Consider the following 27,739-nt stretch of genomic DNA (forward strand, 5'->3'; position numbering starts at 1 on the left):
GCTGACTTTGTAGCGATCACGTGACTGTCAACTTTTTTGGGTAACCTCTTCGCTGCTCATGCAGAAAAAGTGAAGTATTCTGTGCCCCTGAATAAATAATTTGACAGAGTGGAGGCACTGTCACTGCTACTGTGGAGCAAGGCGGGCAACACAGTAAACGGAAAGGTTGGATAAAATGTTCAACAACTCTGTCAACTTCCTTACAGCTCTGCGCAGTGCAAAGTGCATTTCGTGCGTAATAACTTGTTCTTACGGGGCTATTGTCTCCTCCATCATCCAAAAACTTGTAAATAAAGAGGAAAACAATGAGAACCAAAAAGAAACGCAAGCATCATGACAGTGTTCCTCTTAGGAATATTATTTGGCAGCAGCACCTGTGTCTTGGACTTAAAGCAGACAGGAACGACATCGGCTCAAAAGACTAACTGTAATAAGAAAATGGCATTGGCAACCTAAACATACATAGGCCTACTGTAAGGCACAACAAGGCTGCTCGGAGAAAACCCTCCCAAGTAAAAAAAAAGTGTACTTAATATATACTTAATAAGTACGTTTTATTGTATTTAAAGTGTACTTCAAAAGTGTGTATTTAAAGAATGTTATTTTGGGACAACTTATAGTATACTTAAATGTACTTGAAATATAATTAAGTAGAGCTTAAACACATTTTAAGTTGACTTTTTTGTACTAAAATTAAACTTTGTATAAGTGTACTTAATATACTAAAAATATATTTAACTTTAAGTACATTATAAGTATACTAACCAAGTCACTTTAAAATGTGTTTAATGTTTACTTTAGCATGCGGATAAGTGCATTTTAAGTACATTAGAAATCTATTTTAACGTCATGAGAAAGTACTTTATAGTATACTGCAGAAGTACATACTTATTTTGTGTTATTTTGGGACAACTTATAGTATACTTAAATACACTTGAAATATAATTAAGTAGAGCTTAATCACATTTTAAGTTGACTTTTTTGTACTAAAATCAAACTTTGTACAAGTGTACTTAGTATACTAAAAACATACTTAATTTTAAGTACATTATAAGTATACTAACCAAATCACTTTAAAATGTGTTTAATGTGAACTTTAGCATGTGGATAAGTGCATTTTAAGTACATTAGAAATCTATTTTAACGTCATGAGAAAGTACTTTAGAGTATACTGCAGAAGCACATACTTAAGTTGTGTTATTTTGGGACAACTTATAGTATACTTAAATACACTTGAAATATAATTAAGTAGAGCTTAATCACATTTTAAGTTGACTTTTTTGTACTAAAATCAAACTTTGTACAAGTGTACTTAATATACTAAAAATATATTTAACTTTAAGTACATTATAAGTATACTAACCAAGTCACTTTAAAATGTGTTTAATGTGAACTTTAGCATGCGGATAAGCACATTTTAAGTACATTAGAAATCTATTTCAATGTCATGAGAAAGTACTTTATAGTATACTGCAGAAGTACATACTTAAGTTGTGTTATTTTGGGACAACTTATAGTATACTTAAATACACTTGAAATATAATTAAGTAGAGCTTAATCACATTTTAAGTTGACTTTTTTGTACTAAAATCAAACTTTGTACAAGTGTACTTAATATACTAAAAACATACTTACTTTAAGTACATTTCAAATATATTCACAAAAATCGCTTTAAGTACATTTTAAGTGTATTGACTCTAAATGTATTTAAGTATACTACAAGTAGATTTTACTTTAAGCACATTTTAAATATATTTATTTTAAGTACACTTTAAATATATTTCAAAAGTATATGAAAAAAACATTAATGTAATCTCCAGTTACTCATTTCCATTGTACATTGTCTTGTTCACAACCATCAGCCATTCACATGAACCTTCCTTTCACATTCACTTCAGGCAACAACCACTGCCTCAACCAGGATTCGAACCCACAATTCACTGAACCACAGACCTGCACTCTAACCACTAGACCACAACTACCTGTTCTTTGACAGGCACAATTACGTTCTTGAAGTAATAGTCTTGAGTAGTACACTTTAAGTATACTTTTATATACTTAATTATAATACTTAGAAATCATTGGTGGTGGTATGCTTTTTTCGAATTAAAGACACTTTTACATGTTTAATTTGTGCACCAAAAAGTACACTTAAAGTGCACTTAATACACTAATAACACAACTTAAGTACAGACTTCAGTATTGTGCTTAAAAGTTTAATAGGTAAGGCCTTACATGCCTTTTTAAGATCTGTTTGTGCTCTTCAATATGGTGTTTTTACCATGAAAATACATTAACAAAATAAATGGAAGGTGGAAGGTTATTTAATGTTACAAAGCATAATGAATAAATAAGCCTAGGTTAAAATACACTAAAATGATGGTTTAAAAAAGTACCCAGGTGAAAAAAGTGTACTTAATATACTTAATAAGTATGTATTTTTGTATTAAAAATATACTTCAAAAGTGTGTATTTAAAGAATGTTATTTTGGGACAACTTATAGTATACTTAAATACACTTGAAATATAATTAAGTAGAGCTTTAACACATTTTAAGTTGACTTTTTGGTACTAAAAATCAAACTTTGTACAAGTGTACTTAATATACTCAAATCATACTTAACTTTAAGTACGTTTCAAATATTCTTTCTAATACCAAACTTTAGCACATTACTTTTAAAATACAAATACACTTAAAATACACTTAAAATATACTACACTAACAGTATGTTTTCAAATACAACACTTAAGCACATTACTTTAAAAATACAAATACACTTAAAATACACTTGAAGTGGTTCAAGACAACAAGAAAAATAACATAAAATCTTTATAAGTGAGTACATTTCATTAAAGACAATTAATATTAGTGTCAAAAAGGCAATATAGTAAGTATGCAAAAAAATATGCATATTTGTAAAGGTTGTAAAATAAAGTTTAGGTATATATAACTGATAATGTATATTTTCTAACACTATGTTTGAGTACATTTTTTAAGAACAAAGTTTAATACATTAAACTAGCAGTACATTTTCTAATACCATACATTACTATAATGGTGTACTGTGTATGATTTTTTGTAGTTTATTTCCAAAATTCATGCTGGAAAAGGGGAGTCATTCATCTAATCATCATAAATTGAGGTTCTTGTCCATGTTCCAGATATAGACATTTTTTGCTAGGAAAATGACTGTACTTTGGCCAGTAATTAGTTTATTTATTTTGTAAATATAGTTACAATACATTTTAAAACACACACTAATAGTGTATTTTTCTAAAAACAATCTTTAGCACATTACTTTAAAAATAAAAATGTACTAAAATACATTTAAATACAATACACTAATAGTGTATTTTATAACACTACACTTTAAACACATTACTTTTAAAATATAAATGTACTTAAAATAGACTTAAAATATAATATACTAATAGTATATTTAACAATACCACACTTAAGCACATTACTTTAAAAATACAAATGTATTTACAATACATTTAAATACAATACACTAATAGTGTATTTTTTAATAAAACACTTTAGCACATTACTTTTAAAATACAAATGTACTTAAAATAGACTTTAAATAAAATATACTAATAGTATATTTAACAATACCACACTTTAGCACATTACTTTAAAAATACAAATGTATTTACAATACATTTAAATACAATACACTAATAGTGTATTTTATAATACTACACTTTAACACATTACTTTTAAAATACAAATGTACTTAAAATAGACTTAAAATTGAATATACTAAAAGTATATTTAACAGTACCACACTTAAGCACATTACTTTAAAAATACAAATGTACTTACAATATATTTAAATACAATACACTAATAGTGTATTTTATAATACTACATTTAAGTACATAACTATTAAAATACAAAGATACTTAAAATACACTTAAAATATAATACACTAATAGTATACTTTATAATGCTACACTTTAGCACATTACTTTTAAAATACAAATGTACTTAAAATACATTTAAATAGAATATACTAATAGTATATTTAACAATACCACACTTTAGCACATTACTTTAAAAATACAAATGTATTTACAATACATTTAAATACAATACACTAATAGTGTATTTTATAATACTACACTTTAACACATTACTTTTAAAATACAAATGTACTTAAAATAGACTTAAAATTGAATATACTAAAAGTATATTTAACAGTACCACACTTAAGCACATTACTTTAAAAATACAAATGTACTTACAATACATTTAAATACAATACACTAATAGTGTATTTTATAATACTACATTTAAGTACATAACTTTTAAAATACAAAGATACTTAAAATACACTTAAAATATAATACACTAATAGTATACTTTATAATGCTACACTTTAGCACATTACTTTTAAAATACAAATGTACTTACAATACATTTAAATACAATACATTAATAGTGTACTTTATAATACTACACTTAAGTACATAACTTTTAAAATGCAAAGATACTTAAAATACACTTAAAGTATAATACACTAATAGTATACTTTATAATGCTACACTTTAGCACATTACTTTTAAAATACAAATATACTTGAAATACATTTAAAATATAATACACTAATAGTATATTTGACAATACTACACTTAGCACATTACTTTTAAAATACAAATATACTTAAAATACATTTAAAGTACAATACACTAACAGTATATTTGATAAAACTATATTTAAGTACATAACTTTAATAATACTAATTATTTTAAAATATATTTAAAATACACTTAACTATAAGTATATTTTTAAATACCATACTTAAGTACTGTACTTGATAAGTAGAGTGTACTTAAAATATACTTTCAGAAAATTAAATATATTTAAAGTACACTTAAGTACACATTTTTTTGACCTGGGCTGACAACTAAGCAACACACTCTTTTAAAACACTGAGCAATATCAAAGGACACTGAGACCCTCTTGAAAGTGGAAGTGCTTGCCTTAACAGTGGTTGACTTGTCAGTTGCAAATGATCAACTGACTGCTTACACTGTTTGAGCGTGCCATTGTTGTAAGTGCAGATAGCCAAATCATAGCGTTTTGTTCATCAGAGAACTTTGGTCAGAATTGAACCAGCCATCCCCTTCTCTGTGAACAGGGAAGTTTAAATGGAGGGACAAAGGGGTCAATTGTCCCGGGCAGGGCCACACTGACAGCTTTGGCCAGGCCCGGGACAAAGTGATCTGAAAGGGCACTCCATCAATACATAGGCTACTGGAGAATGTAATGTCGACCTAATCTGGGCCCTCTCCGAAAATCTGAATATTTTCCATTCTGAGCTCAAATAAAGGATACATTTGGTACAGATATTGAAGTAGGCTACTGTAGAATGTAATGTCGACCTCTGGGCCCTCTCTCCCCCTGGGCCCAGGAAACTGACCCCTTTGCCACCCCACTCCAGACTCCCCAGACACAGGAGGCTGGCCTCAGCAAATGCTCATGGAGAAACGCACAGAGAGCAGGGTGCCAGCAGTGACAGTGGCGTGGTGGGGTGACAGCTTTTGCTGACAGCTTTTTTGACCTCTCCGAAAATCTGAAAAATTTCCATTCTGAGCTCAAATAAAGGATACATTTGGAACAGATATTGATGTATGGGTCAATGCTTCAAGTAAATCATTTGCATAAAAAACTCCTCCCCTTGGGTAGTTTGACAGACTCCAATTTATACACGTGCATATATTTCTGTCCTATCTGCCAGTTAGAACACGAGATTCATCACACCTTACCTGTGCTACAACGTTTGTCAGTCATGTCTATTCCACCTGCTCGCGAATTAAACGGCTCTTTGTCTCTCAAATCCAAAACGACAAAGTATAATCTGGTGCAGGTGAAAGGGACGTGGACAAAAAGGAAGACTGGGAAAACTCATGGACAAAACAAAAACGAACATGTTTCATCTGCAGAAATGTAAGGGGGAAACACACAAATAGCTACTATTTATTTTTTACTTAGCCTAGGCCTACGCTTACTATTTATTATTTAAGGATAGTTGCTAGTTACAATCGCTATGTTGTAGGCCTACTTGTTCTCGTTTTATGACACTCATTTTATGACATTGACATTCATTTTGTTCCATGTTTTAATATTTCACGTGTAGGATTTGATTTTGTCGACCCATTAGGCCTACGTTGTGCGTTGAATAGGCGATTTGTAAAGGGAAAGCAACAACATGGATGATTCAGAGATAACATGGATAAAGGATATGTGGAGAATGTTCGCCAGTCTGACCTTTCCAATGCGTTTCTTTCACAAAGCCATGAATGCAGTGAAGATAAGGGAACTACTTGGACGGTGGTCAGTCCCATAGTGTTTACTTACCAGGTCAAGGAGACACAGCAGCTTCTGGACCCCAGCAACGACGCCCTCCTGACAGGCCACATCAGAGACCCCGAACAGCTGGAGCACTTCCGACGCAAACCCAGGCCCATCAAACGCTTCGTGGTCATGGACGAGACCGTGTTCAAACTTTATGGCTGTCAGGTCAAGGACTATTTTGAGAGTCGAGGCGTCCTTTACAGCATCCTTCCCTTGGCCACCACAGAGGAGAACAAGTCGATGGAGATGGTGATGACGATCGTCGGTGAGGTCCACAAGTTTGGTATCGACAGGCGGACGGAGCCCATCATCGGTATCGGCGGTGGGGTCTGTTTGGACATCGTGGGTCTTGCCGCCTCGCTGTACCGAAGGCGCACGCCCTACATCCGCGTCCCCACCACTCTCCTGTCGTATATTGATGCCAGCATCGGGGCCAAGACGGGGGTCAACTTCGCTAATTGCAAAAATAAACTTGGCTCCTATGTTCCACCTGCTGCTGTGCTTTTGGACAGGTCATTTATGCAAACATTACCACGAAGACACCTATCAAATGGCCTGGCTGAACTGCTGAAGGTGAGGTAGCCTATCATAAAAAAACGAAAAAGAATATGCAAACATTGTTATAAAAATGAATAATAACGAATGTCCACAGTCTCCACACATCCGTTGTAACATAATCATATATATTCATTGCTTCTTATTTCTTTGTATTTGTTTGACATACTGTAGACCGCGTTGAATGCTGTGTGCAACACAACAGTGCTTGTGTGTGCGCACTGCGCTGTGCGTAATTGGCTTTCTGTGGCCTGTAGATGGCGCTGATGAAGCACCGAGGCCTGTTCGAGTTGCTGGAGACGCATGGCCAGCATCTGCTCGACTCCAAGTTCCAGTCCAACGGCCTGAACGTGGACTTGCCATCGACTGCAGCAGCTGCAGTGGCCACCAAGGTCGCGATCGAGACCATGCTGGAGGAGCTGGCCCCAAACCTGTGGGAGGACAGCCTGGACCGACTGGTGGATTTTGGCCACGTGATAAGTCCTGAATTGGAAATGGTGAGTAATAGGAGTATAGGAGGTCATGATATCAATCAGGGAAGCCGATGGTGTGTGTGTGTGTGTGTGTGTGTGTGTGTGTGTGTGTGTGTGTGTGTGTGTGTGTGTGTGTGTGTGTGTGTGTGTGTGTGTGTGTGTGTGTGTGTGTTTTGGGAGGGTCACTTGCCCCGGGCCCAGGCGCCAGGGAGAGAGGAAGGCTCAGAATTCGGTCCCCATTCCATTTGTATGTACTGGAAGGGGGACCCTTTCAGATGACCTTGTCTGAGGCCCGGCCAAAGCTGTCAACGGCCCTGACCTCATATCAGTCATATACTCAATTTGCTTGTTGTTGTTATTGCTTAGTAGTTATTATTATTATAACCTAAATAGCTTTCATAATAGCTTATGAAATGCATAAAAGGTTGGCAGTCTTCCAGCCGTAGGCTACTGGGGAGGAGGATGTAAAGCTGTTTAGTTTTATGAAGTAACAAGTTCAAACACAGCTCAGCCTAACGAGCGGGCCATGGGTTACATTACATTACACTTGGCTGATGCTTTTATCCAAAGCCACTTACACATAGTTATTTTCAGGGTATTGGTTACAGTCCCTGGAGCAAAGTGGGGTTAGGTGCCCTGCTGTAATAGACTGTATATCTATAGAATATATACTATTGTTGAATTTTTAAAAACCACGACTGCCTGCTTGTCTGTCTGTGTGTCTGTCTGTCTTCCTTCCTGCCTGCCTGCCTACTTGTCCATCTGTCTGCCTGTCTGTCTGTCTGCCTGCCTGCCTACCTTTCCATCTGTCTGCCTGTCTGTCTGCCTGCCTGCCTACCTGTCCATCTGTCTGCCTGCCTGCCTACCTGTCCATCTGTCTGCCTGCCTGCCTGTCTCTCACTGCCCAGTGTGTTCTCCCTGCGCTGCTCCACGGGGAGGCGGTGTGTGTGGACATGGCGTTCATGGTGTACGTGGCGCGGGAGCGAGGCCTGCTGAGCGAGGGCCAGAAGCTGCGGGCGCTGCGCTGCATGCTGGCACTGGAGCTGCCCGTGTGGCACGCCGACTGCAGCCTGGCGCTGGTGCAGCGGGCACTGGGCGACCGCCTCACGCACTGCGGAGGGAGGCAGAGGATGCCACTGCCCACCGGCCTGGGCTGTGCAGGTACAGGTGAAATGGAATATGAAATGAATGCCTCTTTTAGGGCAGTCATGGGTAAGCGGTTAGGGCGTCAGACTTGTAGCCCAAAGGTTGCCGGTTCGACTCCCGACCCGTCAGGTGGGTGGGGGGAGTAAGTCAATCAGTGCTCTCCCCCATCCTCCTCCATGACTGAGGTACTCTGAGCATGGTACCATGCCGTCGCACTGCTCCCTAGGGGTGCCATTGAGGGCTGCTCTGATGCATTTTCATTGTTCGATTTAGTTACTCAAAAAAAGAGAGAGAAAGTTTATCTTCTGTCTAAACTTTGTCTAAATTTACACTGAAGTTGGTTATGTGTACATTTGTGAAGTATTTGGAATTTTTGAAAGTTTACCAAAATATGAACAAATGTCATTCAAACTGTATTTGTCTTGCTTCCTTTTTACTTGTATTTTTCACTACATTACTTTTACATGTATTTTTTACAGTACTTACAGTACTTTTTACAAGATGTTTCAGATACTTTAAGACTTTAACTCAAGTAACATTTCAGTCAGTGACTTTTACTTTTACCAAAGTCATATTTTGGAGAGGTATCCATATTTGTACTCGAGTATGAGATTTCCGTACTTTATACAACACTCACATTCATACGCAGTTAATATGCAATATATTGTCCTCAACAGAAATTTTCAACGACACTGATGATGAAACTGTGTGCCAGGCTTATGCGAAGTGGCACAGCGAGCTGGGTGCAGAGCCATCCTTATCCCACCTCATGTCTTCCCTCCATGTTTGACTTCCTCTTTGGGGGGTAAGGGTTTAATTGACCCAGTCGGCTCCTCTGACCCGCCCATGAAACTGCATTGTTTTCCCCTCCGAATGCTCCACCTATGGTCGTGCGGTGCCAATCACTGCCAGTCATTAGGCATATTAATTAGCCACAACATACTTAGGGTGGGGCAACCGTGGGAGAAAACAAGCAATTTCATGGGCTGGCCCAGAGATGCTGACTGGGTCTATCGGTAACCAGACTCTCGCCAAATGAATGCACTTGTACCAAGCTTCACTACAGTAGGTGTTCCACTTAGCTCCACACATTCATGTGGAAAGAGTTGAGTTACAAACTGTCACAGTAAAATAAAAAAGTCATAATCAAGAGCTTTTTATTGTCATTGACAAATAAATTTGACAACGAAATTGCGTTTTAGAATACACTGTATGTACCCCAGGGCCGCTGCTCATACGAGCGCCGCCACTATTAATGGGTGCTCTTCAGTTTGTGAGTCTCAGTTATCTTTACACTTGAACCTGTTTTTGCATTTGGTCTCAACATTTGGATGTGTGTGTGATCATGCTTGGCTTTGCGGTGCCTCTTGTGTGCTTGTGTATTTTTGTGCCATAATAAGGCTGAAGTCATGATTGAGGTATTTTACATTACAGGGTATTATGTGTTTCTGAAATGCTTCTTGACTTTTGCCAGTGTGTACTGATTTGGTGCCTGTGGCAAATGTCACCACCAATGTCATTCTTACTCAAGTTATTTTGCCTATCACAGGAGCTATATTCTCACTGTTCTTCACCATTTCTCATCCCAGAGGGAAAAGTTTCCTTTTTGTAGTTGATGTAGAGAACCTTGGCCTGTCTTTACTATTACAGTAGAATGGGTTTACATACTGATATATTTATTTGTATGATAAAGTGTCCTATGTAGTATGTGACTCTACAATCTCTATCTATCTCTTCTTCCTCTACCTTCCTGCTATTTCTGCCTCTCCTCTATACCTCTCCTTTTAAATCCATCTCTAACAATTATGTTTTTTTTCCCATTTGTTAAGCAATTTGAGTTACATGCCTTGTATGACACAGTGCTGTACAAATACAATTATTATTATTATTATTATTATGTCCTATGTTTGTTACCGTGCTGTTATAGTGTCTTGTTATGGCTGTTTCGACCAAGAAGTAAACGTGCAGTCTCGTTGTTTTCACTTCCCTCATGTGTCATTCTATGTGCGGAAATAACCGTTTTCAAAAACAAACATGCTACTGTTTTTGTTATCTCATATCAATTTGTCACAGTATCCCAGTCACAGTATGTAGTAGTAGATCTATGCCAAAGGTAAAGCTCACTCCACAGTGACACATGGGGCATTGTTATCACTGTTGCCTTTTCTGTGGGCTAGCTGTGTCATGTATGGGGAGGCAAGATCAAGATGACTCCGATATTTTGGTGGGCACACATACTTTTTTCTTTGATTATACGATATGCATTGATTTGTCATACATACATGTACATAGTGAGGAGTGTGGTTACACTGTCAAGGATAGCTCAGACACAATGACGAGAGTGCAGGCTTATTGGTCTTTCAAAAATTTACTAAAATATCATGACCTTGTTATTGATTGCCAAAACTATCAATAGAGACAGTCTACTATGGTACATTTATTACCTTTAAAAAATAAAATCCATCTACATAGTTCATTCTAAATATAAAAGTATTCAATGCTAGCTATCCTCAAGGCACTGAACGGGTGGGGTGGGGGGAGGGGGTGTGAAACATTAATCAAATCAAATATATGTAATTTAATCAGTGGTCAATTGCACAGAATGTTACCCGCAAGATGTGAAAATGCATTCCTACATCAATACAGCTACACTGTAAACATGTAGCATACGTTCATATTGGCACATACTGTATCTTTAAAAAGGTCATACATAAATCAATTACAGTTTGGCACATATCCTTAAAAAGTTCATAAACAGATCAGTTATGTAATACGAAACACATCATATAAACAACCCAGTGATCTCAGTGAAATATAATTTTTACCACAGTATAACATACAGTATCTTAAGAAAATAGAAAAAAAAATCAAAATCTCTTTTTTTTTCAAAACAAGGGCCTTCCAGTGCATGTTATCAGTAAACAAGTCATGTAGTGAATCCCCCTCTTTACAGCATGAGTGCGAACCTGAACAGTGTAGAGAAACCTTAGCCTGGTCCTGGCCATCCCATAATATTACCATTTCATTTCGTATTCATGGTCTGGAGTTTGTTTGATCTGACGCGATTGCAGGAATCGGGAAGTTTGCACTCAGTTCTGGTTTGAAATGATTGGACAGCTCTCACCCAATCGCTGACAGTTACTCAACAACAACATAGCGCGGGTGTCATACGACATCGTCCCCCTTTTTCCCCCACCAACCTGTCCCTCGCTTATTGGCTGTTTTCTGGGGAGGGTTGGCCGGCCAAATCCTACCTCCCAACATCGCTCCACAGAAAACAGTTGCCAGATGTAGTACGGAGGAGCCAAGTCTCTTGGCGGCCAAAAGGCATCCAATTCAGTTAGTAGTGTAGACCATTTTGAAGTCTACAGTGAGTCGATGTGTGGACAAAATATACAAAACATCAGCATTGCGTTGAACAGGTACTAGCTGGCTGTGGAGCATCCATCACTGGAGCTACTGTAGACGGCAGTCTGTCACATTATGGCAAATAGTCACTTTTACTGACAGCCAGTCCCATTCTCATGGTCATACACACCGTGTCATGCCCCCCTCCCCCTCCCCCTCCCACACACACACACACACACTGCACACACTATCAGTGTCATTGACACACACACGTCAACACCCTGTCCTGTTCTCCACACACTGTGTGCATTCCAACATGCGACCTTTCGTCCTCCACTTGTGCGTATGACCTTGTACCAGGAAGTAATATGTTGTGGTGACATCACAGACAACAGCATTATATTTTAATATCTCGCAAAAGCTCAATTGTAAAATCGTTTTCTCATTTTCAAACAGTATGGTAAATGAAGAATAGTCCCCCAAAATTGTTTTGGCTAGGCTGACAACTTGGAAACTTAATTGTTTTCTCCACGGGGGCGGGGCATCAGCAAAATGTGAGGCCACAATCCCAAGTGGAGGACGCAAGGTCGCATATTGGAATGCACACACTGTTCTCCTGTGCTGTTGTCACTGTCACACACACACACTGTCACACCCTGTCCTGTCCCGCCGCCACACACACACATGAAAACAAAGCTCTCAAACACTGTCCCCATTTGCAAGTTTATTTGCAACGATTTTGGTCTAGTGACCTTTTTTAAGCGGTCAGTAGGCCGAAACTTTGGAAATAAATGCGCAAATAAGGACAGCGCACTGTTCGAGTGCCTTTTTTGTTTTCTGACGTTGGTCACCCTGGGGTTCTCCTCCAACGCACATGACCAAAGGAGGTGTGCAAGAACTTCTACAAATTGCCACACGCACACAGACAGACAGACAGACACACACACACTAACAGTTGGTACCGTGGTCATTGTCACACACCATGTCCCGCCACACACACACACACTAACACACACTAACAGCCGGTGTCGTGGTCATTGTCCTCGGTGCTGGTGCTGCCCCGGCGGCTGCTGCTGTTGGAGGCGCCGGGGGAGATGGAGGAGAGTAGCGGGTCACTGGAGGCGACCGACGACAGGGCGCTGTCCAGCAGAATGTCCTCCAGCTTGCCCCCTCCGCACCCTCCTCCTCCTCCTCCCAGCTGGCCCCTGGGCGGGCTGCCGTAGGCCTCCGAGCTCCCGTCCGCGTCGTCCATTTCGCAGTGGCTGCTGCTGTCGCCGTAGCTGATGGTGCCGTTGTTGAGGTCGAGGGTGGAGGGCCGGGAGAGGTGGTCAGGCGAGGACTGAGGGTGTGAGTGCGGGTGCGAGGCCTGGCTGGAGTAGAGGCTGGCGGCTACACATTCGTCCATGCTGCCGGGCTCCTGCTTGATAGCTCGGGCCATCAGCTCGGACGGGCAAAGGGTGGGGGAGGCCACGATGGAGAGACCGTGGGCTCGGGCCTGCATCTCCAGCTCCTGGAGGAGAACACCAAATACAGACATCAACCACTAGGCCAGTCAATCTAGCTCAAAAAAGGCCAACCATGGGACGAATTGCAATTGTAAAACTACTTTTTGAGTGATCCATACCAACAAAAACAATGCCCTGATGTCATGTCAATTCATTTGGAATTTCAGGGTGTTTCAAAAAGAGTACAGGTGTGTGTGGGGGTGTCTGTATGTGTGTCAACTCTATGTGTGAGTATTTGAGTTGTGCATGCGTGGATGTACATGTGTGTCGCACGTCTATGTGTATTTGTGTGTACCTGAATGCGCAGCCAGTCGGTTGGCGTGCTCCAGCCTCTTCTGGTGTGTGTGTGTGTGTGTATGTGTGTTTGTGTGTGTGCATGCGTATATGAGTGTGTATGTGTGTGTGTGTGTGTGTACCTGTATGCGCAGCATGAGGTGTCGGTTGCCGTGCTCCAGCCTCTTCTGGCATGTGTGTGTGTGTGTGTGTGTGTGTGTGTGTGTGTGTGTGTGTGTGTGTGTGTGTGTGTGTGTGTGTGTGTGTGTACCTGTATGCGCAGCATGAGGTGTCGGTTGGCGTGCTCCAGCCTCTTCTGGCGCGTCTCCAGCTCCTTGGCCCTCTGCTGCTCCCGCTGCAGTTTCCTGATGTAGTCCACCGACGCCTTCAAGATGGTGCCCTTGTTCCACCTCATGTCCCTGACAACAGCAGGGCGAAAACAGTTGAAATCTTCATAGTACATTTGGGCACATTTAAAGTGATACTGTCCCATTTTTGGAAATAAGCTTATTTTATACCTCCCAGTAACCTCATGTCCCTGACAACAGCAGGGTTAAAACATTTGAAATCCTCACAGTACATTTCAGCAGAATTAAGGCCCTGCCGTGGCCAAACGATAGGACACTGGGTTACTAGTACGCTGGGTTTGATTCTGGCCCGGGTCATTTGCCGATCTAACCGTCTCTCTTTCTCTCTCTCCCCACTCATTTCCTGTCTGTCCTTCACTGTCCTGTCAAGAATTCAGCCGAATTTTGCCCGTCCTTCCCCGTCTCTCTCTCCCCACCTCTCTCTCCTGTCCCTCTGTAGCTATCCTGGCTCAAAGAAAGCACAAATGCCCAAAAAAATATTTTGAAAAAAGGTGGCTTCCTGACCCAATACATGTCCAACATAACTGATGAAATCTCTGTTTGAGAATGCAAACAATAGTCTTTGCAACAATATATCAATATGTAGATTATCATGGGGAGAGCAATCTAAAACATCATACAAACTACAGACAACAGATTTGCAAATGTGCATTACAAGTTTATTTTGTGTATCTGAATAATACATTTAAATCTATTTGTTTATGTCCCAGCCGTGGCTCAATTGGCTTGGCACTCAACTGTTACACTGGCGACCCGAGTTCGATTCTGGCCCGAGGTCATTTGCCGAACCCTCCCCATCTCTCTCCCCCCGCAAATTTACTGTCACAACTTCACTATTATGACTACTTACGGATCATTTGACTTGGGAATTAGTGTTCCCAGCTCCTTGATGCGGTCGTTGATGTTGAACCTTCTCCTTCGTTCAACTAAAGGGAAAAAAATGAATAAGGTTTGTCATCTTGACAGATATAAACACTGGACAGATTTAGAAAGCTGGTAACATAGTCAAGGCAATGATTTCTAGACGTACTTAAATTGTGGTTGTCTTTCTTTTGTCTTTCCTTGGCGAGTGCCCTGACCTCAGCTTCTGAAAATAAGGCAGCTCAGTGTCAGTGAAACGTAAACGAAGAAGAACTACTACTGCAAATGGGGAAAACACAGATAGACATTGGCATCATGTCTTTGGAATGTCCGTGGTAGAAAAGATGTATTCATAATGGAATCAGCTGTTTAGCTACTCGGGGAGACCAGTAGCCCAAATAAAAGCCCAAAGCCCAATAAAAATGACTTGAGACCTAAAGTTTAATGTCAAACAGAACAAATTGATGTCTGTTGTGTTAACCATCTCACTTTCAGAAAGCACTCTCCAGAAAATGACTCATATTGTGTGCAATTTATCAGCTCTAAAAATGGAGTGTCTGCAATTTAGTTGTAAAATTGAGTGGTAAAATAAAGGGTTGTATGCCCCTTAATTCAGACACGGTCACATGACCGAGACCGACTGTAAATTGTGTTTTGTGTTGCCCGTTTTTTTAAGTTTGAAAATGTTGTGAAATGTACTGTGTATGTACTGTATTGGTTTCACAGATGCAAAGGCCACAAGAGGAAGGCGTCATTTGAGGGATAAAAAGACAACATACCTACTGGGAATCCCTCCTGCCTTTGAAAGCTTTCAAAATTGCCACAGGATCCAGGTTTGTCCAGTATGTGCATCATTCCTGGGGCAGGGGCAACTATTTGGTACAATATCATACGTATTTCAATGCATGATTCACCAGTGCATTGATGAATGTTACAGAAAATTGCAAATATGCATGTTAAATTGCACACAATATGGATGTCAAGCAATGTGTGGACACTCATTTAACTTATATGATACATGTTTCATGGACAGTGTGTGTGTGTGTGTGTGTGTGTGTGTGTGTGTGTGTGTGTGTGTGTGTGTGTGTGTGCGTGCGTGTGTGTGTGTGTGTGTGTGTGTGTGTGTGTGTGTGTGTGTGTGTGTGTGTGTGTGTGTGTGTGTGTGTGTGTGTGTGTGTGTGTGTGTGTGTGTGTTTGGCTACATAAGACCATTTTTTTCTGATAGAATGGACATTATGAAGCTAATGTCTGCATGAAGTGCTTGCCGTAAGGCTATCACATGGGTTTTGAAAATATCTTCAAAAATGTGAACTTGTATATCTTCCAAGAAAATATGAGTGTACAAACTAATGCATAATAGTCAGTGCAACAATATAGCCTACCGTATCTATTCCTGGATAATAAAATATTGGCATTGAAAGCAAAACTGACTGCGGATGAGGTATTTACCTGAGAATTCCCTTTTGACGTTGGGCAGACTGGCTGGGCAAGCGTTACTGATGGCCACTCCAGGAGGGGGGATGCCATGACTGCTGTACATCTCAAGAAGGTTCGAGGACACTGGAATCTGAACAAAAAAATACACACACACAAAAAAACCAGGAAAAAAATAAACAGAGCATCTTAGGGCAGGACTAACAAAATGTGTTTATTTGTCCTTGAAAGTCATGTAAAGGGTCAAGTGAGGATACCGTGTTGGTCATCTGCAGTCCAGCGTCCATGAGGCCGAGGATGTCATCGTTATAGCTTGACTCCAGGCTAATAATGTCTTCAAGTACGTCATCCATCTGTCAAAACCATGAATGCAGAACACTGCTGAAGTTACACAGAAAGGCCTCAGACATATACTTCATGTCACAGTAAAAATATCACAATCTGTGTGTGGTGGAAACATTAGTGCCATTATGTGTCCAAATGCTATACAGACTCATAAAGGCATAAACTGTAGAGCGTATAGGCTGTAGGCTATTTAACAGTTGATCTCATATGTGTAATGCTGTATTTGTGCACTATTCATTGGTTAAACATACATATTTGGTCAAAAATAAAACAACAGCTATTTAGTACATTAACATATTAAAGTGAAAACCAGATTTATAATAACAGTCTGTTTAAATAAATTAGGTATTTCCACTAGTTCCACTGGTGACCAAACAAAGCAAAGGCAAATAAACAGAGTATAAAGTGACAAAGATGCTAAAACATTTTTTAGCTATACCATGTAAGATCAGCCAGACAGTTCATAAAAATATGACAAACGTGACATGAACTGAAGAAGACGTCATGGATCCATATATAAGCTACTGTTTTCCAGATAACTAGGTAAATGTAGGCCTACATCATCAATCCCGAACTGCTAAATTCCCTCCTCATTTCGGGGTGTAGCAAAGGGGTCTAGAGTTGGCCCACCGGGACTCGAACCCAGACCTCCTGTCTGACGCCAGAGAGCCAGGCTTGTTGGCATGTTAGTCAAAGCACACAGACAACCCTGTTGATGCTCCCTCCATCACACTACGCATGTCACTTTAAATAAAGATATTCAAAAAATGCTTTGTTTAAAAGTCATTTTTCAATGGTCATGAAATTGGAATTTTCATTCATTAAAAGCCTGATGCATCATATATGATGCATTAAATATCTCAGTGACCTTAACAAAATTTTGATTTTTTTTTTTTACATTTTCTTATAAGGGACCAATATTGAAGCAAATTCCAAAAAAATAGAATTTTCTCTCATTGCTTTCATGGTTCAGGTTTCACAGGGTTAAGAAATATTGTTTGCTTTTCATTCCACAATAAATTGGAACCTTGCCAATTAAACTCACCCACACCTAAGATATCCAGATCTCAATTTTTACAAATTTATTGAGTATAAAAAAGAAGACAATTCGCACACTTCAGGTCTATTTTTGTGCAAAGAAGCTTTACTTGACTTTGCACAAAAATAGACCTGAAGTGTGCGGATTGTCTTCTTTTTATACAGAAATTTCTACTGAATCCTGCACCTTCTAAACAGATGAGCGGTAGCCTATCAAAACAAATTTATTGAGCACATTTTGAAATCAAATAGTTGACATTCCATCAACCGCTAGACTGGTAATAACAAAGATTCTCTATTCTAATCTGCATTTAAACCGTCTCTGGTAATAATACCCAACAACTACCACCCTACAGTAGCATGCCAAATATTTGATTAACAGGCATCAGCACAAGTATATACACAAGTACATGCCCAATACACATTCTCTGCTTTCTGCCTTGCCCACGGAGCCGGGAAGTCCAATTGTTGGCATAAGTACATGAAATGGTTGTGAGGTGCGCGCACATCCCAAAAAATGTAATTGCCATGGTTACAGAATATCAAGAGAACGCATACGGAAAAAGGCTGAAATATCAGCACACCACAAAAGCTCCCTTGTTGTGATTTAATAAATGAGAGGTTGGCACAAGGTTTCGACCTGTAAGGTCTTCGTCAGGTAAAACGTTGTGCCAGGCCCTACCGTGCCTTAACAGTACCCGGGTTCGATTCCTTTGCCAGCCCTTCCCCGTCTCTCTCTCCCAACTTGCTTCCTGTCTTCACTGTCTTCTCATATAAAGCCCCAATAAAGCCCCCATAAAGCCTCCATAAAGGCCCCATATAAAGACACCCCCCCCCCCAAAAAAAAACAAACAAACAAAAAAAAATCCTTGTGCCAACCCTTCATTTATTAAATCACAACAAGGGAGCTTTTGTGGTGTTGGCATTAGTACATCTCCAATATACATTGCTCTTCTTGCTACCTTGCCCATGCTGGTCGGCATTAGTAAATGCCCAATACCCATAGCTCTTGCTTTCTGCCTAGCCCATGCACTGGAGCAGTCTGCCGGTTGGCATTCATACATGCGGAGCAGTCCGCCCGTCCGTCCGCCTTACCTCCTTCTCGCAGTTGGCGTTGAGGGTCAGGAGGGCCATAGGGCTGTTGGGGGCACTGGTGCCTGGGCCGGGGGGCATCCCGTGCTCCGGGTGCTGGCTGGCGCACGCGGACCCGCTGCTGCCTGAGCCTCCGAGCTTGGCACCCAGAGTGGAGCTGAGGTACTGCTTCACCTGCTGTTGCCGCGGAGACGACTGCTGATGCTGATGCTGGAGGTGGTACTTGGTGGCAGGGCTATCGAGATGCGTCTGGACCTGTACAATAGAATAGAATAGAATAGAATAGAATAGAATAGAATAGAATAGAATAGAATAGAATAGACTTTATTGTCATATTAGAGATGGTACTTGGTGTGGCCGGACTCTCAAGATGTGCCTACTGTACTGTAGACCTGTACAGTAGGAGCAGAATCAATAGCAAGCACGATGAACCTGTGCTTGGATTTGTGAAAGTTGCTAGCATAAAAAACAAGATGTTTGGTTGTTTCTCTTGCAAAAGTTGAAGCCACGTGCATGCTTGTGTCTCAATCGAAATTGCAATAGATGTGCATCTTGCTGATATCCGGAAGACTCAAAGGCAACCTCAACACCACAATAAGTTCATGGAATGTACACCGTACCGCACGATTTTCTTCACCTGAAAAACACTGCCCAATTTAAAACGTCACAGTCCAATGCACACATCAACCTGAAACCCAAGCACTGCAAATAGATGTTCAAATGTAACAATAAAATATGTTTGTAAATCATCACAAAGGACATTTCTACTCACCTGGTAATGATTGTATTCTAGCATTTCCAACATGGTGTCAAAAAGATCTGTCTATATTTTCCTAGTGCATTAATAGCTTGGATAGATATTCCCTTTGAGTGGTTCTCTGTTTTTGAGCTTGGTCTGACCGAGGAGTTAACACGTACAACCAAGAGAGGAGTCGTGGCTGGTTGAACTTATAAAGCCACAAGCATGGAGAATGCGCCAATTAGTTATGTATATTGAAGGGGACTGGGAGGAGGGTTAGTTTCCCCTTGTGTTGTGTGTTGCTGCGGCCCATCGATGAATTTATGTCTCTATGCAATGCATTTGACGTCAGCTTCATGGCCACACAAAGAGGGCTTTCAGAGATGGGCAGGCCGTCCGCAGACACCAACTGGCTTATGGCTACCTAACGTTTCATCTTTGGTTCCGCTCATCCGGCATAAAACATTATTTGTCCTGAGAGTCCAGCGCCCACAATAACTGCGACTGTTGGTCTAAAAAAAGAGAGTATGACAAGAGTAAACTCAGAAAGAGGAGGGGGTTCACACGAAGCGTTTGACTTGATGCCTCCAAACGGATTGATTTGGCTATTAAGGTGACAGCTGTCATTTGATGAAACGTTATATTGATGTGTTTAGGATTATAACTACTGAACTATGTAATTACCAATAAGAAGATGGTGCAAAGGTTTCAGGACTGGATGATGTGTTCCCCATTGTCTGGATTTTATATCGCTAGAAGAAACATTTGGAAGAAAAAATACTTGCAGAGAAGTTTTTATGCTGTATAGGCCTACTGCAGGGCTATTCAATTAGAATTTCATCTGGGCCACATTTCGAAACCAAGAACTGCAGTCGGGCCACACATTTTCAGACATCACGACCACTGAAATGACACTTAAAATCAGTAGTCCACAAACAAATGTTAAACATGTTCGCCTAACCTAAAACTTAACCACATTGAATGTGAATGTGTAAGACAAGCAGAAGATTCACAAGCAATAATGTGTTGTACTGCAGTAACAAAACTGAAATGTATACTGCTTCAGTTGGGGGCCATGCCTGGGCCGCATGTGGACTGCATCTGGGCTGCATGTGGCCCTCGGGCCTCCAATTGAATAGCCCTGGCCTACTGTATACATTATACTGTGAGTTTAAACAAACTGATTCAGCCAATGTAGCCATACAGTGTACACCTAGTACAGATACAAGTATCAGTTTCCCTTTTTTCAATCAAATTAAATATGTCTTGGTGTACATATGTCAGTCAGCACATTTAGAATGTTGCATAATTGAAAGTAGCCTATGAGTTTCTATCTTCCCGGCAGAAGTGGTGTTCAGTTGCCATAAAGGGTGCCGTTCATACAGTCCATTGAAAATTATTGTTGAAAACACAAATTGTAAAGCTAATAGTGGAGGTATATGTTACATATTAGTGGCATAGACAATTCATTTAGGTTCAGAGTATGACTATAAAGAAGATAAGGCCTCCCTGGAACCTTCTTGGTTAAGCATGAAATAAGTTTTAAAAAAAGCAACTTTCACTCTCTCCCGGTAGCTCTTTCTTGAAGCTATGTACTTGTGCATTTCCACAGAGCATCCACTTAGTCACCTTACAGAGAAGGACACGTGGTGTAGCCAAAAGCAATATCCTAGAGGTGACCATGACATTCATGGGCAATAATTTGGCAATCGTCTACAAACTAACCCTTTGTTGTAAAAAAAGCTTTCCTTTTTCCTTCTTAAAGGGAGAGTACAACAACCAATTCACCCCTGCTCATAAAACACTTCCACAGATATAATTCATTTTACAGCCAAGTCATTCCTACCGTAGCCTACAGACTTAGACATACTCAGTCAGTTTACATTCACATTCAATTCATTGCCATAGTTCCACAAATAGGCTATCGAAGTATTAAGTCATGTATACTGCAGCTACACTTTAGTCTGACTAAATGAAGTCTGCATGTCTACCCCCAAGTCCGAGCTGTTAGGAAGGCTTGGTGAAAACAAGGAAAACTCAACACTTCATTTCACACATTTCCTAACTTGCCTTCAAGGAAAAACATCTTTTACAGTTTGTTAATCTTTTAGCGTTCTGGTCATACTTTGTTTATCGTGTGTCATATTTTGTTTATTGCACGTGATATAGTCACTCATCATATCAAATTAAAGCAATACATAGTAATCTCAAAAATGTAGGCCTACCACACACAACTAGCATTGTTCCCAATGGCATGGTATTCTGAACGTGATCTTTTAACTCAGGTTAAATGCTTATGGTCCAGTGATGAGACGTTTAGTGAAAATCATGCAGAACAATGAAAAATCTCGAATACATGGAACTACATGGAACTAATTGCGAGAGAAGAATTAACCACAAACAACATCGCATCCAGAAAGAAAAAGAATTAAGACATTTAGATACTATGCTATAAACCGATATACAGTAATGCTACTGTAAATGGTATTACAGTAATTAATTGACATCCAGCTGCCAGTAAGTTACTGTTAAAACTATAATAATGTTTTTACAGTGCAGGAAAGAGACAGGAAAGAAACACAAACTCACACAAAGAAAATTATCGGTTTATCTGAGAAAATAAGAAACATCTACAGTATGCGCAAAATCTCAGTAGGCCTATATTTCAATCCAGAAAGCTGTTTCTCTAACACCAGGCCAGAACTGAGGAGGTAGAACCGAATAAGTCCCTGGGTAGGTTATTAAATATCATACAAGCTCACAACTTAACTCTTACTACTACTATGTGTGATGATATGATGAATACATCTTACATGGTGGTCACGTCTGTTGCTTCTTCTCATGACAGTATGAAATAAAGGTTTTTTGTTTCTGTATGTTTCTACGTGTTTATACAGGACCATTTGACATTCTCATTCGTTGCCAAATCTTCTCAGCGTTCCAAATGTGTGGAACCATAAGCTGTGTAACAACATGGTAGTGCCACTAGCAACCCTGTCTTGCTGAAGCACGGTGAGCTTACAGTACAAACAAGGCCAAACCACAAACCATATCATTATACACATTATGATGAACAAGTGGCCTATGGAGAATCTCCCTCTGTATATCCGAGCTGTCCAGTGTGCACCACAATGGAAGCTTTCATGACATATCTAATCTATAGTTTGTGGGTGTGTTCATCTTTTGTGGGTGCGTGTTTGTATATCATGTAATGGGGTTGGTTGACGGAGGGGAAGGGGAGATTCCCTGAAGATACCATTCATGCTTATCTTCCTCTGCCAGCTCTCCCATACATACGGTCACAGCAGTTATACGGATCCAGGGCTTGACTGGCCAACTGGCATAGCGGGCATTTCCCATTTTTTTCATTTCTGAAAATAGGGGCCCACGAGGGAGCAGGGCTCACCGGTCAGTCAGTTCTGCGTCGCTAATTATGAGGAGTCCCTTTAAGCCAAAAGTGTGCGGGCCCTATTTCTCCCTCAGCCCAGCCCTGTGTGGATCTCATATCAGCTCCCCTTTAGTAAAAAAGCTGCACTCTCGGGTATACTTCTTGTATTTTATTCGAGTGGGTTAGCATGACTCTGAGGAAGTCTTAGGCCGAAACGTCTGTCTGTCATGCTAATACACTAGAATAAAATACAAGAATTACACCCAAGAGAGCGGCTTTTCTACTAAATATGAACTTTGCTGTTTGCTCGCACCCGAAGACCTTGTAAGTCATAGTTGGGAGTTGAGCACACTCTCTAAAAAAAAGATCTCAGCGCTCCTGGCTGTACTGTGACAGACATCTCTTCATAGCCAGAAGCACCGCGGGTGAAAATATATCAAATGAATTCACTGTTGATGTTTGAGGTTTAGAATAAGTGAGGCCTCATCCGGAGTAAGGCTGGTAGGGCAACATAATTGCCTACGCGTAATTGTTTGAGTTGTTCAAACCTTGAACAACCACGTGTCTCAGAAGATAACAGTGTGTGTGTGTGTGTGTGTGTGTGTGTGTGTGTGTGTGTGTGTGTGTGTGTGTGTGTGTGTGTGTGTGTGTGTGTGTGTGTGTGTGTGTGTGTGTGTGTGTGTGTGTGTGTGTGTGTGTGTGTGTGTGTTTAAGTTGGTGTATGTGTGTGTGTGTGGGTTGCTGGAAGACAAAATGAAGAATAGACAATCGCCTGCAACAGTATCAACATTTCTTTCTATCTTTTTTTGAGAAACAGCTTTCATTTGACTCAGATTTGACCCCACTGTCTGTGTGGTCTGGCTTCTGTTGCATACATTTTTGGCAGAGATCTGGTCAAATAATCATCTTTCCTTTCTTTCTTTCTTTCTTTCGTTCGTTCGTTCTTTTTTTTAGGAACTCAACTGCTTAGAAAACAAAATATCCATTGTCAGCTTGAGAAGTTGTATTCGCACAGCTATAGCAACTAGGTTAAGTCCTTCTTTCCCCGTCTGGGCACGCCTGGGAGCAGAGCAAGGCCGACCACATTGGGGATGCTGAAAGGTTACATCTCCCCTGCAAACGCACGGAGACCTCGTTTATGTAAAGAGTAAACACAGGGACGACTGTAGTGCCACCACAACAGTCTTTGTACAGTAGAAGAAGAGTAAGGCGACTTGAAGGTCATGTATTGGATGACATTTAGCGGTCTCTTCCAAAATGTTGGTGAAGATCCTCATTCTCCCTGGTCACATTACCCTGGTAATAATCAACCTTTTTTGAACAAACGTCTCCTTTGACTTGACTTCATCACCATCAAGCCTTGCCAGCAACCCCATTAGTATAAACAATTAAATAAACTGTGTCCACACTCTCCCCTGAAGAAAAATGAAATAAATACATAAATAAATAAATAAACTAAATAATGGTCCCCATTTGCAATTTAGCTCCTCAACCCACCTCAGCTGGCTCAACACTCCCCGAGGGCTCCCTAACGCTCCCTGGGGGTCTGTAGAGCTCCCGTTGATAAAAACTGCATTAGCCTACCCAACGTACAGCTGTAAGATTCTGGTGGATGTTAGTGCATGAATAAACCAAGCGCGACATGAACGATTCCTGCGATGAAAGTAATTGATTTTTTAGTGAATCACGCAACAAAAGCGATTCAGGCAACTTGAGTGACAGCTTGTAGTTGGACTTGAGTGAATATGATGCAAATTACCTATGATGCATTTCGGTGACATCAGCCACAGCCAATGAGCATGTTGGAATGCTTGCATTCTGCTTTTAATGGACATACTCTGTTGCTTCTATCGCTTGCATCGCTCTTACTGCACAGTCCAGCGAGTCTCTGTCGTGTCGCTAGATCTTGTCGAGGTTGGTGTATTCGCCTGGTTAGAGGCAACACCTCTAGACTTCGCTAGACCAACCTTGTCTCCAGTGAACAAACTAGTGTTCCCTCTTATATACACTTATCAAGCAGAAACTGAGGATGTCCTTTGAAGAAGGAATGACACGTCTTTCAAACTCAAAGAGGTGGTCAAAACACTTATAAAAGAGGACTGTAACATTGAATGGCGACAATACTGCAACAATGTGTGTGGAAAATACAGAGGACACATGCATAACAGTGCAGAGAGATGAGCACAGCTGAGAAGAGAAGAGAAGAGAAGAGAAGAGAAGAGAAGAGAAGAGAAGAGAAGAGAAGAGAACAGGACAGAACAGAAGAAAAGAAAATAAATGAAAAGAAAAGAAAAGAAAAGAGTCATAGAGCTGGTAGCTGTTCCACGACTCAGGGACAATGACGAAGAATAGTTTAGACTGGAATTACTAGTGCAATTGCTACCACTATCAGATGCAAATCACAAAAGAAATAGATAAGTTCAAATGCATTCTTTTTTTACATTTAAATGAATCGTGTCCTGTTGTTTAGAATGTGTTGACATAGGCCTCATTAGCAGTGACACTGACACAAAGTACAGAGTCCATGGCATATCCATATCCATATAATTTATGCCTGTGTGCGAGTGTGTGTGCGAGTGTGTGTGTGTGTGTGCGCGCGCGGGCGAGAGCATGCGTGTGTGTGACTGCCTGTGTGTGTGTGTCATTTCCATGGTCTGTGCATCATTACAGCATTTGTGTTGAGTGTATTGTGCGCACCCAGTGCTCTTATCTATGTATGTATGATTGTATCCTCGATTGTAAGTCGCTTTGGTCAATAAAAGCGTCTTCCAAATGCAACATAATGTAATGTAATGTCATGTAATGTAATGTATGTGTGGAGGGTGCTGTAAAACAGTGTGCTATAATGCACAACATGGATGGCCGACTTGCGCGAAGGGACCCAGGTTCAAATCCAGCCTGGTTCATTTCCCAACCCTATCCCATCGCTCTCTCCAGCTCATCTTCAGTCATTTATTCACTATCTTGTCATTCAAGACACAAAATCCCCTCCCCAAAAATCCAAAAGGAGTGCATACACTGTAAAACATGGCAAGCCAGTTAAATGTAAAAAAGTAAGTTGCCCTGCTGCCTTAAGTTTGTAAGTTAACTCAACTTGAGACTTAAGGCAAACGTAAGGCAGCGGGGCAATTTAGTTTTTGTTTCACAGTGTACGATGTGAGTGTATCGCGCTGTTCTGAATGTGCTTGTTGTCTTGTGTGTGTATACCTGTTGCTGTTGGTATATCTGTCCATGTACATATCCATGTGCATGTGCGCTCGTGTCTCTATGTGCTGCGATGACACGTGCATTTCTCTGCTTGTTGTAATAGTGCACGTGTGCCTGTCCATCAGTGTGCTAATGTGCATTAAAAGAAGTGTAAGCTAGTCAAGGGGCCCAGGGGGGGCCTAGCTGTGACTCCTCTGTGCCTGTGGTGGTGACCGTGCCATTGCAGAAGAGAAGAGAAGAGAAGAGAAGAGAAGAGAAGAGAAGAGAAGAGAAGAGAAGAGAAGAGAAGAGAAGAGAAGAGAAGAGAAGAGAAGAGAAGAGAAGAGAAGAGGGGAGCACAGCCAGCCTACACAGAGTGCTCAGTTGCAGAGACACACAGGCACACAAAGAAGCTCTCTTCTTCTTTAAACCCGCATCCGTGCAATGTGCTTTCAAGCCCCCGGCGCAACACATTAATGAGAATGAACTGTCACGCTCTCGAAAATGAGCATCATTGTCCAGTATTTCAGTTGGGGGGGGTTGTGTTTAATGCACTTGCTTGACGAACAAAAAAAAGCCTGCGTATCTATGGGTGAATGCTTTAAGATCAACTGAGGTTTTTTTTTTGACAATGTGTGATAATCATCCACATCATTTTTCCTTAGTCTAGCCGCATAGATCATTTAGGGTCAGGAATGTGAAAAAGCTATTTTGGGTGAGAGGGGTCAATGTATTCATGCCCAAAAATAACTGGGTGTGTTAGCTCCATAAATCAGAGGGGTCGATGTATCTATCTATGCATTCATGGTTCACCCATAGACTGAATGACTATGTTTATGCTGATGCATAGTGGGCCGTTTTGCTTTAGTGTGCCTCTTGATGCCATATGAAGATCAGGGCAGGATCGAAACATGTCATGAAAAGTGAAATGTTTCAAACGAAACATTGGCAGTTCAGACTCTTTTCTGAATTGTTGGCCATTACCACTCACCATTACAGGATAACTTCAGCCAATTTCGACATGGAGTTGTAGCGCTCACACTACCCTGGACTTGTCAGTACCTGAGATTTTTTTTTTCCTTCAACCTTTTCTGAGATCCTCGTCATTGCAATGGGGGCAGACGTATGTTTACATTTTTTAAATAAAATGTTTATTTATTCCCAATAACATCCAAAATGTTATGCAACATCAGCAGACAACTATCAAACAGCGATACCTTTTGAGATAATATTTGGTATAGGCCTAGGTTAAGAAATGTTTTAATGTAAACAAAGTCTGCCCCCATTAGAATGGCTCAGATTTCAGAAAGGGCTGAGTCGAAAAATGCAGCATCACCAGATACTGACAAGTCAAGGGTAGCGTGAGCAATACAGCAGCATATTGAAATTGGCAGAAGTTATCCTTTAATTTGATGTTTGTTGCTGTCTCTGTTATTTCACTAAGTTGGATTTTGTCTCAACCGGTTTTAGAAAGGCCATCTATGTCCATATCTGTTCTTAAAAGCACCCTAAACATTTGTTTTCAAGAACCAATGTGGGCAACTCACCAATTGTTAAGCCCGTATTCACTGGTATTCCATAACATTTTTTTGTAACGAAACATGGCTTCTGTAAAACATTGAGA

General features: G+C 40.3%; 2 protein-coding genes across 3 annotated transcripts; one reads left to right on the forward strand and one right to left on the reverse strand.

The window, feature by feature from the left end:
- Positions 1-5,798: 5,798 nt before the first annotated feature.
- eevs (2-epi-5-epi-valiolone synthase) lies at positions 5,799-9,328 on the forward strand. Its single transcript, XM_063216633.1, has 5 exons — positions 5,799-5,956; positions 6,304-6,937; positions 7,177-7,416; positions 8,301-8,553; positions 9,216-9,328. Exons 1-5 carry the CDS (start codon positions 5,799-5,801, stop codon positions 9,326-9,328), a joined length of 1,398 nt encoding a protein of 465 aa, XP_063072703.1.
- A 2,804-nt stretch (positions 9,329-12,132) lies between these two features.
- mitfa (melanocyte inducing transcription factor a) lies at positions 12,133-19,704 on the reverse strand. Of its 2 annotated transcripts, none has more exons than XM_063216439.1 (9): positions 19,575-19,704; positions 18,806-19,057; positions 16,585-16,680; positions 16,343-16,460; positions 15,673-15,765; positions 15,063-15,116; positions 14,883-14,958; positions 13,936-14,083; positions 12,133-13,396 (listed from the first exon to the last, which is right to left on the reverse strand). In XM_063216439.1, the coding sequence occupies exons 1-9, from the start codon at positions 19,605-19,607 to the stop codon at positions 12,902-12,904; spliced, it is 1,365 nt and encodes a 454-aa protein (XP_063072509.1). In that variant the 5' UTR covers positions 19,608-19,704; the 3' UTR covers positions 12,133-12,901. The 2 variants fall into 2 exon arrangements, with proteins under 2 accessions (XP_063072509.1, XP_063072507.1); XM_063216437.1 differs by having other exon boundaries at positions 15,063-15,119.
- Between the last annotated feature and the right edge of the window lie 8,035 nt (positions 19,705-27,739).

This window comes from Engraulis encrasicolus, chromosome 14, assembly GCF_034702125.1.
Source record: "Engraulis encrasicolus isolate BLACKSEA-1 chromosome 14, IST_EnEncr_1.0, whole genome shotgun sequence".
Lineage (NCBI taxonomy): Eukaryota > Metazoa > Chordata > Actinopteri > Clupeiformes > Engraulidae > Engraulis > Engraulis encrasicolus.

Bases quoted from the DNA above. Each gene is read 5' to 3' on its own strand.
- eevs (XM_063216633.1), top strand. From the start codon at position 5,799: ATGTCTATTCCACCTGCTCGCGAATTAAACGGCTCTTTGTCTCTCAAA. The intron at 5,957-6,303 runs GTAAGGGGGAAA...TCTTTCACAAAG, and splicing joins CATGTTTCATCTGCAGAAAT to CCATGAATGCAGTGAAGATA. The intron at 8,554-9,215 runs GTACAGGTGAAA...TGTCCTCAACAG, and splicing joins CACCGGCCTGGGCTGTGCAG to AAATTTTCAACGACACTGAT.
- mitfa (XM_063216437.1), bottom strand. From the start codon at position 19,607: ATGTTGGAAATGCTAGAATACAATCATTACCAG. The intron at 16,461-16,584 runs GTATCCTCACTT...TTTTTTGTTCAG, and splicing joins GACTGCAGATGACCAACACG to ATTCCAGTGTCCTCGAACCT. The intron at 14,084-14,882 runs GTAAGTAGTCAT...TGCTGTTGTCAG, and splicing joins ATTCCCAAGTCAAATGATCC to GGACATGAGGTGGAACAAGG.